Source organism: Daucus carota, chromosome 9, assembly GCF_001625215.2.
Source record: "Daucus carota subsp. sativus chromosome 9, DH1 v3.0, whole genome shotgun sequence".
NCBI classification, from domain to species: Eukaryota; Viridiplantae; Streptophyta; class Magnoliopsida; order Apiales; family Apiaceae; genus Daucus; species Daucus carota.
Genome location: NC_030389.2, coordinates 42,590,024 through 42,603,934, shown reverse-complemented (window position 1 = coordinate 42,603,934; position 13,911 = coordinate 42,590,024). Strand labels below are relative to the sequence as shown.

The following is a 13,911-nucleotide window of genomic DNA, read 5'->3' as shown; positions in this document are numbered from 1 at the left end:
CCTACAAAAAAAATTTGGGTCTAAAAATAAAATCGAAATCTGGAACTAGATCCAAAAAAATCGGGTTCGGGTAGATCCAGTCTGGTCGGGTATCCATCGGGTCGAATAAAACTGTCAATCCTGGGTTCACTAACGAGCTCTGTTCTAAAATTTAGTGATTAATCATGATTAATAACCGATTAATCCTTATTTCGTAACTCGCCGAACTGATTAAATCTTTGATCATTTAGTTAATTGTCTGATTAATTCCCGATCAATCCAATTAATCTCCGACTAATCCTTGTTTCGTGGATTCGCTGATTAAGTCCTATTACGTCATTACCAATGGCCAATGGGTAGCCGACCTGATTGATCATGCTTAGTTTACCATTCACCGCAGTATAGCAGCACCTGCAACCATCTGCCAAAGTCATCAACAAACTCTACACTTGCTACAATGTAGTAATCATGTCTAGCCTTCTGGTCCATAGCAACCAAGGAGTAAGTCTGCCCAACTTGGATGTCGAGTCAAGCTCGTATAGTTTCACTTGAAAGCAGAAAACCCTTCAGTCTCTACTAGGAGCAGCTTATGACTCTGAGTACGGATATATAAACAAGTTAAGATGCCTACATTATGCACGCTGGAATCATTTTAATGGTCTTGTTTAGTGTTTCTATATGTTTTTTCCGCCTGGATGAATCGGTCCAGGGAGTGCGGTAGTACATTCCTTCCCGGCCCGACTACTCCATCGGTCCCCCTCAATTATATACATCACACTCCATCGGTGCATTCCTTTCCGACCACCCATCGATCCCACTCAATTGTATACATCGAGGGATAGGGATACGGCACACACTTTAATGCTCCTATAAAGTATAGTTCTATAACTTAATTTTAAGATTTTTGGAGGTAGTATAATTTTGACCGACCAATCAGGGTTGTCATCCTTCTGATAAAATTCAAAAATAGGATATTACGATGTCGATCACCACTTAGTCACACTTTCAATCAACACAAAACATCATAAAATCATGTGCATTATGCCGATCAAGTTCTTGATCAGACTAACTGCTGTTTAATGGCACCAGATTACAATAATTGTACCAATGGCACGTATAAGATCTTAAAGAAGGTCAGTAGCCATACAATGTATGTGTTACTGTCACCTCTGTGTAGATTTGTAGACTACCACTGTCACATACTTGGAGAAAAAACGATGTGTAGAACCTAGTGCCACCACCGCAGAGCTACTTCTCCCTTTCTGCATGTAAAGATGATTAAGCACTACATGCTGAGGTCTTGAGGGAGGCGGAATCTCCATAGGTTGAGAAGGGACATTAAGCAAAGTCATTTGTAAATGGGGAGGAACTATTGGCGGCTCCTTGGCAAAGTCCTCTGCACCAAGCTGCGAGTTGTTGTAGCTCGAATCAGGGGACTGTGGGGGTCCAAAACCAGCTATGCTTTCAATATCCTCGGGAACGTATTCCTACACAAGGACACCAAAGCATTGTAAGACATGACATATTCACGACATAACATATTCACAAGCCACAATATTAAGTAGCCATTTATAAAAGCATCACATACAGAGAAATTCAGTTTTGCAAAAATATTTAGTGGCTACAACCGACTGACCGTTTTGCAAGACACTGATGATGCATTTTGCAGCATACATAATTTCCATACTTGTAAGGCAGACAAATTCGATGTCATATAATGCCAGATTTTGATAACAGTAACTAAGTAGCTACAACTGGTGCTAGTTGAACATGGAAATGCATACTATCTGATATTGGCTAAAAAATTGGCGCTGGGGTATTCCGAAGGAGTTGGATAATGTCCAAAGAAAAAATTGACAACCGTAATCCTTCAGTTCTTTTGATTACACTCCTCTGGATCTTTCCCTATTTCATGGAGTAAACCAACAGACAGCAACAGCCACAAAATTACAAGTCAGATATATGCATGATGGACTTGACCTTATTATTTCTTAATTCTTACTATAAACAATTCATCCAATCAGTTAGTAAAGCAACTATTTGGCATAAAATAGCAAATGCTGGAACTTCACAAGTGATATATGCAAGAAGAGAGACTTAAAAGGGCCTTCACGCAACCTAAGAAACTAACAGTGCACAAGAGACAGGATTACAACATCCCCAAAATTCCATATTTTCACATGAGCTTTAAATTAGAAATCTTTGCAGGCCATAGATGGATGTAATACTAGATATCTGATCCAAAGCTAAAATGTAAATCATAAACAGCATAGTTAATATCATTGAAATAATTGTGATCGAATTTGTACAAAATAAAGTAATCCTACATCTGCCACCAGACCCACAAAGACATCAAATCAGCATACAACATGCACTGTGTGTCTGTGTCATCATGTAACACATCTAAACAGTCAAATTTTGATGCTCAATGACGTCAAAGTATTCAAACTGTTCACTGTTGATTTATAAAATTCCAAAATCTTAATTTAAACAGAACCAATAGGGAAAAGTTTAATGGCTAGGGCCTAGCAGATTAAAAAATTCCCTTTTTTGCTCAAAAAAAATAATAAATTCCCTTTAAGCAAAGCATTGTATAAATTTTAATTTGATGCAAATTACAAGGAAGGCAACTAGCAAGGTTATTCATATAAGTGTAGAAATCATATACGACTAGATTTAATTGAAAGAATGTGACTATGTGAGGTCATTGGAGTAAATCAGATACAAAGTTAATCTACAGTAGCAGAATGGTTTGCCTATAAATTACCTATCACTAGTAAGAGAGAATTCCTAATTTAGTAAGCTCTATTATCTTCAAAATTATGATGTTGACTTAGCTATACCAGGATTCGCACAAGTGGTACAACCCTATGTTACTCTAACTGGGTACAGAGTATCAGACACCATGCATTCAAGTGTCCGACTCGAAAATCTGAAAACCGAGGACACGGGGACATTTACAAGGCTGAAAGGGTTCAGGGACACGTGACAATATATTGATAAACAATTATTTAAATTAAAAAAAACACCTAAATGAAAAGAAACAATAATAAAACTCATATTAAACTTATTTTCCAAACGGACTTGACAAATTAGGCGCATTCCCTACTTTTATCTCATTTTGCTTCTCTCTTTGTCCTCATATATATTTTTTAAATAATTAGTTTGACTCATATGTGGTCTTTAAGTCGGTCAAAGTAACCACATTTTAGGCAAAGGATCCGACATGAAATAAATGACAGGTCCTGGTGACCAAGTGTCCGACATGGGTACAGTTAGCGAAATAGAAGAGTCGAAGTAACATAGGCTGCTCACTATGAATATAGAGGCTAGAGCTACTTCAATAAAATTCAGCATATCTTATATTGTTTCCACAAGAATTGTAAGAAAAGCATACGCTCATTCCTTGTAAGGGTCATCTAAGAAACCACCCTTGCCTTTCCAAAAATAAAATAAAATAAATGATCATGTCTGTCTTCAACTATATCAATATATTTGATTTGCATTATAAAAATCAAGCAATATAGCTGGGTATCTCAGACCTGACTCGAACATTTCGATATAAAGTCACCACCATAACATATACCAAATATTTGACCAGTATCCTAAGTCCTAACACAGACAAGTGAGGTTTACATCATGATTCTGTGTATCAATAGGCAGCTGAGAGGATTTATACTCTTAGCTAGAAGTTATCTTATTGTTTGACAAACACTAATCAAATAATTCAATGATACACACTGCAGTTGACGAAAAAGGAATTATAAAAGTGGAATGCAGCACAAATCTGCCATGCGCTATAGAGCTTCAATAGCAGCGGGAAAGCTTGCCAAATTAAGGTGCTAACTAAAAATCTAACTACGTTTTATAAACATATAATAAAAAGAGATTTGGAATTTACTTGCAAGTCTAATATGTTGTAGGCATTTCCTGCATCATCCTGGGTCCATGGCAAGTCAGGGGCATACCTCCATTGTCCATCAACAATAAACCTATATCGATAAACACCTGAAGGGAGAACTTTCAAAATAGTGAAGTCTTTCCCTGATCTTTGCAAGGGTTTCCTAAAAACAGTAATAGGAAAGCTTTCAATTTCTAATCAAAAGGTTTAAGTTCTTGATTCTAGGGAAGGAACGCATAAAAATTACCTTGTCTTCCAATCATCCCATGATCCCTCCACAAACACTTCATTGGCATCATAGCTCCATGTTATCATTGTAGGAATTCCTTGCTCACTCGAAATGTCTTCGTACGCAGATGTTGTTTGCATCCATGAAGGGCTTGGAATGTGCATCTCATCTGGTCTTTGCAAAGGAACCACTGGGGCCTAAAAGCCATAACAAAATCATGAGTGACTGTCAAATGTACATCAAATAGCATGAGCGGGAAGTCCTAAGTCCCAACAACCATAAGAGAAGAAACTTTTTAGGCATATATCAGTAGAACAAGCATATTTTGACATGATGACCGCATACAGGTAGAGAAGTGACAGAACTTAAAATACGAAAGTTAAATATTACAGATCAAAGTCATCTGACTGAGCATATTTAACGTTTCTAATCCAATCTATTACTAGCCAATATTTGTATCCATCAGAAAAGCCTTTTCCAGTCCCAAATTTTATTGACTTAATCTAATAATATAAAACAAGTAAGATAATACCAAGAACCGAGTAATAGACGAAATGTATATCATTTATACAATATTTTGACATAACATAAAGAGGAGATAAACTGGGACATGATGGCGGTCTATAGGTAGAGAAGTGCCAAACTTCTTTAATTGGAACCCCGAGATTTACAAACTTCTTTAGCCCATTGAAATCATTCCAATCCAATTTCTTCCAAACAAAATAGAACCAATTAGTAGCAGCCTTTCCCAGCCCCCAATTTATTCACTCAATTTATCAACTTAAGTGCAAACCACTCCCACAAATAAGCTATAACATAATTCAAACCATCACCAACAAGTCCAAAGATCAAAACTTTACATAAAATAAAAAACAACCCATATCAAAAACTGGTAATTTAACAAGAACCACAGTGAAGCACTTGCAATAATTGCCTAAGAACCTAAAAAGATTAAAACTTTACACATAAAAAGGTGTTAAAACACATAAAAACAAAGGGTATGAAGAATAAAGTGAAAAGAAGAGACCTGTGGAGTGAACATCAATGGAGATTGAGCAGCCCTGGGGCTAGATGGAGGAGAAGGGCCCATAAATTCACCATCGACGATAACACCACCATCCTCTGCTGCCATATCACGGCCTGCAGATGGGCTGTCAAGGTCACCCTCTTCCCTCCCATTCACATTTCCCATTACAACAATCACTCTCTCTCTCTCTCCCTCTCTTATCTCTCTCTCCCTATCTCTCTCTCCCTCTCTTATATCTCTCTCCCTATCTCTCTCTCCCTATCTCTATCTCTCTCTCCCTGTATATATACAACACCCACAGGAAAGAACACCAACCCAGGATTCTTGTTCGCAGATCAATAAATTATTATGACACTCTTACAAGTGACATACATACATGTAGATATATCATATAAACTACTAGTTCTATGAAGATTTAATCCATGAAAGTTGTCTTTTAAGATTGAGAAAATGTGAAGGAAAAAAAACACAAGGAAAAAGGAAAAGTGGTAAAAAAGGAAGTGAGGTGAAGATGTGATGATGTTGTGACAGTCCAATGAGTTTGGAACTGCTATTATTCCTTTAACTTTAATAATGGGTAGCCCTTTCCTAATCATAACAATCAATGACAGTTTTACTTTTATACAATCTATTATATTTTTTGTTATTATTTTTACCCGGATAATAAAAGAATTTAGATATCTTTATTATTATTTTTTAAAGAGGAGCCCATCTTCCTTTGGAAAAAAAAAAGGCACAAAACACATAGATAATATCCAAAATAACAAAATTGTGGAAAATGATCCCAAATATCAGTTATTAATTTTGGATAATCTAACATTTTCAATTTTGAAAAAAAATATAATATCATGTAGCGTTTTGTGTTTTTAATGCCACTAAAACGCTATACGAAATAGTGTTCTGTTTTTTTAATTCTAACAAATGCTAAACGGTGTAGAGTCTTTGATAAATATCCAAAACGCTACGCGATGTATCGTTAATAAAATAATATTAGAGAGCATTTTTCCGGATCGTGATATTCTACACGTTAATTATAGATATTATCCTCTTTCTTCCATAATATTTTATAAATAATACTAAAAAATTGTTACTCGAACTCCAATACTCCACTATTTTTGTCTACTAACTCTAATGACGAATATTGTGATAATAAAGGCCAACACCGAATATATTACCCATCCATATGAAACATGATATATTTATCAAAATAATGATTTTATCAATTTTCAATAATATTCTTTCACATTTTCTTGTCAAATGTCTTGCACATTAGCACATTTACAAGGAACAAAAAAGAAATTTGCTATATCCGAAACTAATTACATCTAAATTACAGAGAAGTTCAACAAAAAAAAGGCAATACTAAGGAGATAAATCACAAGACACAAACACAAAGACAAAAGAATTAGAAAATCAGAAGCATAAATTTGTAAATATAGTGACTATTGAGTATTGACAAGTTTTAATTTCACCGGAAATTCCCAAAAAGAACAATAAAAAAAAATTAAAATTTTTCTACAAGGCTCCAAGGGAAGAAAGAAGGCAAGAAGCATCCATCTAACAATTGGGTCAAGTTGGGTCTCTTAATTTATTATTGGGCCCAAATGTAAGCCAAGAAGTGCACATATAAAAGCTCCTTTAATAATCGTGATAATTAAATAGGCCCCTGACCTCCGAGCCTTGTTTTTCTCTGCGGCAATAAATCAAACACTTTGTGTGCAAGTAATTTGCAGCCGGGCTTTGATTATTACCTGGTGATTTGCCTTCTTCTTTGTAATAGCTTGCCTTTTCAATTAGATTTAGTATGCTTAATCTTTAAACTTTCACTTAATCTATTGCTGCCTGCACTGCAAGTTATAATCGCCTAATGAAAAAATGTTTATATATATTGTGTAGGTCATTTCTCGATGCTAATTACTAAGAATAATGAATATTTGATGTATACTAATGTGTTTATGCTTACGCGATATTTATGTCGTAGCTAAAATAGTACAATGTATGAACCTCGTAACCGGCAAATTTAGTATTGTGAAGAATTAGGGGACTAATAAGCACAGATGGAAGTAAAAGTCGTAAGAACTGGGGAAATGTCCCAAATTGCAAGGCACCACCTACTAGTTGAACAAAGAAGAAATTAAGAGAGAAGGCTTTGTTGTCGAGGGTGTCGTCTACTCTAGCTCCCAGCTTTATGTAGTCTGCGCAGGGTCACGTGTTAGTATAGTATTGTAAGGGTCAATGGAGAACGTTTAGCATACAATATGATAAGAACGGCAGTGTTTTACTGTAACTATTTCTAAACAACAAACATATCGTTGTGTTTGATTGAATATGCCACATAAGGCGCTTTTCTTCCTCCTGCAGACTGACCATGTTTAGACGTCAACTCTTATTCAAAATAAAATGACACAGCTTTAGTTTAGTTAAAATACTGAATTTTGTTTGCCTACTTTTTTCCGGTTCAGATACATTGTATTTTTTGTTACTGTGGTGGGAAATGGGAATGAACATAGTAGTTGAGAGCATACTTGAAGAGGAAGGAAATGCAGAAGTGCTGTTTCTAGAATCGTTAGCTTGTCTTCCTCTTCCTGAAACAATTTGATGTGATGTGAATCTTCTTGTTTAGTTTTTCCCTTGCACACACCAGAGTTGTTTCTGTACTTTCTTTGCAACCTCACTAATTTTGTATTTCAGGAATATTGACCGACCTCCAACATGCAAAGCCTAAGAAACACTATTCTTGGTCACATGCGGATTGGGGTCTCTGTGAGAGAAAGCTTTCTTGTCAAGGACATATATGCATTAAACATATTAAATCGACAATTGTGCACAACCACTGGCACCAGCTCTGATCAAATAATGGCTCGGGTTATAACATTGGTCAAGCGATTTGACAGAACTGATGCCACAAAGGTGATCTATTTGCATAGTCTTTTTCCAGTTGCATACTTCAACCTGTAATTGGATGACTAATGAATTGGTTTGGTATAGTCAGGTTGGAGCCACTCGAGGTCCAAAGTAGGTCTGGCACACCCCGAACTTTTTTCACCGATAGACGATAGTAGACATATAAGAGAGAGTAAAGATTATAATAATTAATATAAAAGAACGGAGCCACTCAAGGGCCAAAGTAGGCTGCAACACATCCTGACCTTTTTCACGAATAGTAGACATATAAGAGTTTCTTCAATTTACATAACTGAAACATTCTGTGCTTTGTGGTTAGATATCTGGACCTCTGTGGCGAATAGAAAAGGAAAATACAATTAGAACTATTAATATCAATTTTACTGCATATTATGCATTTTATGTCTAGAAAAGTGTTCTAGATTTTATAGACTGATTATATATGTTAAATCCACATCCATCTTGCAAATTTTTATTTTATTTTTAAATTATGTAATCAATTAAAGTAATTTATTTTATTAGTTATATAATTATTGAAATTAATACAAGTCAGTAAAATTGAGTAGTACCTAATTAAATATATAAGATCTAATGTATCTTGAAACATTTGTTTTTTTTATCAGAATTTATATATTGTCAAAAAAATAGCAAAGGCTCTAGGATAGTGGTATATAATGAACTAAATGTACTCATGCTAATCAATTTTTTAATTTTCATGCAAGTTACTTTAATAAAAAATAAATTAGCACACGCTGAAATGCTGGATTTCTATACTGACCTGTTACTAGTTATAGTACAAATAATGTGGTGAAAAATGCGTACATGATATTGGCATCTGAACTTTGAACAGGTTACAGAAAAAGCTGATTTCCAGAAAGACTTATCCCTTGACAGCTTAGACAGGGTTGAGCTCGTCATGGCTATTGAACAAGAATTTTCTGTAGAGATACCCGAAGAAAAAGCAGATCAACTGAAATGCTGTGCTGATGTTACCGAATATATCATTTCCGCAGCGGATCACAAAATTGCAGAGGATTCTTGATCACAACTTGAAACTTATTTAAGTCCATTTTTTTTTGTTCTTTTTAAAAATATTCGAGAATTAACAGTGAATTTCTCTTGGATACTTGTATCTTCTTAAAGACTTTGGTATATTAGTCTTTTATTGTTTACTGTTGTCTGCCTCTCTATATTTGTCATATGGATTATGGAAGGTCATTCTTGGATGTAGTAAAATGCATAGAAGATTATGAAATGAAATGAGTATATGCAAATTTGTGAAGATGAATGATTGCTGAGAAAGTGACTCGATTTAAAGGAGTCTGCACACCAAACATATATGGAAAATTTGTAATGTACATATAGTTGCTCTCTCTCACTCTCTTTAAATGCATAGGATGTGCTTACGGTTTCACTGTAGTCTATATAAATATATGAATCTATCAATCCTTCACACGACTTTAGCGCCATTCAGATGAGTTTGCTGCCATATTCCAGTGTTCTTGAATGCTTTTCAGTTGGCCTTCACCTTGTCTGTTTCCGGTCCACCTGCATGTCTTGAAATCTCTGCATTTTTAGGTCTTAATTGTATTTTGGCCTTCACCTTGTCTGTTTTCGGTCCACCTGCATGTCTTGAAATCTCTGCATTTTTAGGTCTTACTTGGATTGTGCCAGCTGTGTAAGTACGAAGACCTTCCCCAATGGACGATAATTTAATTCTTTTGTGTTTACTTGCTAATGCCGGCTTGCAGGGAGAACCCTTGGGCAGCTGATGAACACTAACACAGCAAATCTTTTCTAAATTTGGAATTCCATGGAGGTGGGAAGGAAGATCAAATAGAAAATCCCCATTTTCATTTGTTGTGCTTTGTATTTCATATGACTGCTTTTTCTTCCGTCCTGATCGACAAGACACAGCAACAGATGCACCTGCAATTCCAGATGAAAATTAACTGAATCAGGCACTGAAAATTGAACGGCTGCCAGAGCAGGTTGAGAACTTTACATTTCTCAACATAAAAGTGGAACGCGACTTGCAATACAAGATTACAACTAGATACAGGTGTATCCCTTCCTTTCAATGTTCATAAAACTCAAAGTTCCTTAGAATCATATCCCATTCTAACCATTTCTATCTTTCTGTGTGCAGCGCATCAGACTTCAGGAATTACTATCCTGTTTGTGATAAATATCATGAGGTAATCTACATAAGACATGATAAACTTTTCATCTATGCATAGAAACTCAGATATGAGTTGGTGTTTACTGTTTTACTTGCCTCGAGTCCAACAACATGTTTAATTTGCAAAAGTTGCATGCTCATGATGAAAATATTATTTCAAAATTCTTGGCGCGACAGTCAAGTATCTACTAGATATCCATGAGAAATGAAATGAAATAAAAATACTGAGAAAAATACCTGAAACAGGAAATGGAAGTTGATAAAGAGGGTGGCAGAGCAAAGTCCCGGTGACCAGCACTGTCGAGAGCTTGTCTTCCCCATACCCTGCAAATTTTATGCTCTCCTCCCTGTTAAAGAACTCCGTCAACGGATCATTCTTGTCATCAACTCCAGTCCTTACCGCGAAGGCTGCAGGACCGCATATGACACAAAATACAACTAGAAAGAGGATGCTTTTACTCATGATGAGAAATGTTTGTGTTTGTGTTTGTATTGAAACTCCTTGTTTCTAGCTTTTTGTATTGGTTTGTGACTTCGTGTATGATAAACTTAGAACCAACGTAACAATGAAAACTTACCTTCCTCTCTTTGTGAATGATATATATAAGATGTCTACGGGACACAAAGACCGTGCATGAATCAAACGCCGTAGTGAATATTGTACGTATCCTCTTTATTGTGTTTTCTTACCTACTCTCCTTTTCCTCCCATCTCAATTCACCATTTGCCCTTTATTTTATTTTACTATTTTTGACTCGTGAAATGACTATTAATTTAGAATATTTTATTTCAAGATTGACTCGTCGATTAACGTTGTTAAATAATTATGTGCTGACAAAAGAAATGACTAGTATATTTTTATTTAGCTAAGGGCTTCTATGTTTGGCCTCTTTATTTGATGAAAATGGTGGTTAATATTCAACAGGTGTTTAATATTACTTTTTTTCTATTTTGTTAGAAAAAATCATACTTATGGAAAGAAATAAGACAAATTTTTAAGTAAAATATATTATTTTTTTTTGAACAAGAGTAAAATATATTATTTATATATTTTTTCCAAAAATAAGTTGATGCATTCAGTGAGATTGTCTTGCACGCAGAAAGAGCGTGCAGCATACACATTTTTTCGAGAGATATTAAAATATTTCAAGTTACTTTCAAGTGATAATTAAGGAAGCTCCCTTTCAAGAGAGGGAATTTTTCTGTTTAAAAAAGAAAGAAATATAATATAGAAAATAAAAGGTAAAGGAAGAGGGTCTATCGGTATCCGATGGTAGGCAGAGATTGTAACCCTAAACTGTCAAAATATCGAATTTACCTGTATACAGACAGAGACGTGATAAAATAATAAAAAAAATTATTTTTAAGATATGTCATGTTAAATCAAAACAAAATTTCTGAATTACATGTCATGTAAAATTCTATCAAAATTCAAACTCTAAATCATATATTAAAGCATATCCTCACAATACATAATAAATCAAAACGAAATGATATATCACAATAAATCAAAACAAAATTTCTCAATTATATGCCATGTAAAATTCTATCGAAATCCAAACTCTAAATCATATATTAAAACATATCCTCACATATAAAAAGATATATAAAAAGATATATGATGATATACATAATAAATCAAAATGACACTTTAAATTTATTTCTGAATTATCGATATCTCATGCAAAATTTTATCGATACTCAAACTCCAGACCTTGTATAAAACCATATCCTAACCAATACACATTTCATGATTATAATATCTTTTTAACACAAACAACTATCATGATTTGAAAATAAAAAAGAAATTCTTGTTCGACACACAATACTAACTTGTAAAATGGTGGGTAAGAATTTGAATTCTGCATGATTTTAGTTAAAATGCCATGTCCCAAATATTGATGGCCAAGAACACACATCAACTAGTCAATTACAAATTAGTTGACATACTTTAAGAATTTCAAAACCAAAAAGAAACATATAAAAAGATGAATACTTGCACAAATTCCATGTTTTAGTTGAAAAATAATCTGTGGGAGTTAATTCAGTTGGAAAATGGGAAAAAATGGAAGTTAGGAAAGAAAAAAAGGTTGGTAGCCTACCTCCATCTAAATAATGGTTGTGTAATCTGTTGAATACTCAAAGATACATAAATTATGTGCACTAATAATATATATGGTGTAGAATTAACTTGGTGTCAAGTCAACTGCAAACTGCATTGTGCATCATGGTAACATATGAAACTAGTAGTTCTGTGTTTTGTCAAGCCTACTTCCTCAGTTCCCCACCTAATGTGCTTCATCTTTACAAATGTACATGTTGGATTTGCTGATATTTCATATTTGTGGCTTGAGACGAGTTCGTGATAATGATGGGTGTCCGGAAATTATATTTTTTGACCAATGATGAGATTTTTAATTTAACATTTTCTCTTTGACGGTGTATTGGAGCATCTCCAATCATAAGAATTTATGGATAACTATATTTGTCGAACATTACATATCTGTAGTGAATTCCACGTCATTCCCACAATTTATTTTCCTCCTTCTCGCTAATTTAATATTAGGGTTAATTATCTACTTGGTCACTGAAGTGGGCTTAATGTATCAAATTGGTCACTGAACTCAAAACGGTATCAAGATGGTCACTGAAGTGGCCATAAATATCAAACAAGTACCTTGAAATATAAGTACAAGTACAAGCAGTAAAAATATTATTTATAAAATTTTACACATTATTTTTAAATGTTACCACAACCAACTTAAAGGTTATGACTTCTAGTATATAAAATAATATATTTATATTTTATCAAATTTATTTATTATTTATATTTTATTATAAAGCTATTTTCTTTGTTTTAATTAAAAATAAATAATAAATAAATTTGATAAAATCTAAATATATTATCATAAATATTAAAAGTCATTACCTTTTACTTGGTTTAGGTAACATTCAAAAATAATGTGTAAAACTTTATAAATAATATTTTTATTGCTTGTACTTATATTTCAAGGTACCTGTTTGATATTTATGGCCACTTCAGTGACCATCTTGATACCGTTTTGAGTTCAGTGACCAATTTGATACATTAAGCCCACTTCAGTGACCAACTAGATAATTAACCCTTTAATATTATATATTACCATATTAAACTGATATATTATATTAATAACAATCTAAATATTAATAACATACTATTTTCAAATTATAGCCAACCAATATAGTCAATACTATTGAAACATTGTGGCTTATAAAATAGATTTTGACAACAATTTTTTCAAAAGAGTAAAGTGCTACACAAAATGTAACAATTATTTGAAGAAATAGTTATGAATTTCTTTTGATAATTCGGTGTTTAGATCAGTTTTTTCGTATTTATGTTAATCAGTAGAACGGCTAGCACACTCATACTCGCTGAGTATGACCGTTCATTTACTTTTATATTTCTAATAAAATTGGACTTATGAACTTGAAATGATAAATATTCAAAATGACGGTAAGTCGATTTAAAGCTTTCCTCTACTTAAATTTGAACATTTCTGCTGAACTATTGGTATACACCAAGGTTAGGCGACCGGTGAAGCAGCATTAGTTTAGAAATATTATGATTGTCTCCTTTGCTTGCTCAACTTGCATCAAGTCAAACTTGGTTTACTCATAATCTGCTGCTCATTGTTATCTATTCTCTC

At 33.9% G+C, this 13,911-nt stretch overlaps 2 protein-coding genes, 1 long non-coding RNA gene and 1 other non-coding gene across 4 annotated transcripts; 2 read left to right on the top strand and 2 right to left on the bottom strand.

Annotated features, from left to right (window-relative positions):
- Positions 1-1,001: 1,001 nt before the first annotated feature.
- LOC108200617 (SNF1-related protein kinase regulatory subunit beta-2) lies at positions 1,002-5,678 on the bottom strand. Its single transcript, XM_017368834.2, has 4 exons — positions 5,137-5,678; positions 4,128-4,306; positions 3,881-4,043; positions 1,002-1,466 (listed from the first exon to the last, which is right to left on the bottom strand). Exons 1-4 carry the CDS (start codon positions 5,299-5,301, stop codon positions 1,143-1,145), a joined length of 831 nt encoding a protein of 276 aa, XP_017224323.1. The 5' UTR covers positions 5,302-5,678; the 3' UTR covers positions 1,002-1,142.
- A 938-nt stretch (positions 5,679-6,616) lies between these two features.
- On the top strand, positions 6,617-7,837 carry LOC108200349 (uncharacterized). The gene is made up of 3 exons (XR_010287721.1): positions 6,617-6,890; positions 7,599-7,736; positions 7,828-7,837. It is a non-coding gene; the product is annotated as an uncharacterized LOC108200349 (transcript).
- A 1,477-nt stretch (positions 7,838-9,314) lies between these two features.
- On the bottom strand, positions 9,315-10,685 carry LOC108200348 (uncharacterized). Its single transcript, XM_017368464.2, has 2 exons — positions 10,460-10,685; positions 9,315-9,969 (listed from the first exon to the last, which is right to left on the bottom strand). Exons 1-2 carry the CDS (start codon positions 10,683-10,685, stop codon positions 9,554-9,556), a joined length of 642 nt encoding a protein of 213 aa, XP_017223953.1. The 3' UTR covers positions 9,315-9,553.
- Positions 9,960-10,817, top strand: LOC108200350 (uncharacterized). Its single transcript, XR_001802669.2, has 3 exons — positions 9,960-10,102; positions 10,190-10,238; positions 10,469-10,817. It is a non-coding gene; the product is annotated as an uncharacterized LOC108200350 (long non-coding RNA).
- The last annotated feature ends 3,094 nt before the right edge of the window (positions 10,818-13,911 follow it).

Bases quoted from the DNA above. Each gene is read 5' to 3' on its own strand.
- LOC108200617 (XM_017368834.2), bottom strand. From the start codon at position 5,301: ATGGGAAATGTGAATGGGAGGGAAGAGGGTGACCTTGACAGCCCATCT. The intron at 4,307-5,136 runs GTCTCTTCTTTT...TATGGCTTTTAG, and splicing joins CATTGATGTTCACTCCACAG to GCCCCAGTGGTTCCTTTGCA. The intron at 4,044-4,127 runs GTAATTTTTATG...TACTGTTTTTAG, and splicing joins TGGGATGATTGGAAGACAAG to GAAACCCTTGCAAAGATCAG.
- LOC108200348 (XM_017368464.2), bottom strand. From the start codon at position 10,685: ATGAGTAAAAGCATCCTCTTTCTAGTTGTATTTTGTGTCATATGCGGT. The intron at 9,970-10,459 runs GTATTTTTCTCA...CTGGAATTGCAG, and splicing joins ACTTCCATTTCCTGTTTCAG to GTGCATCTGTTGCTGTGTCT.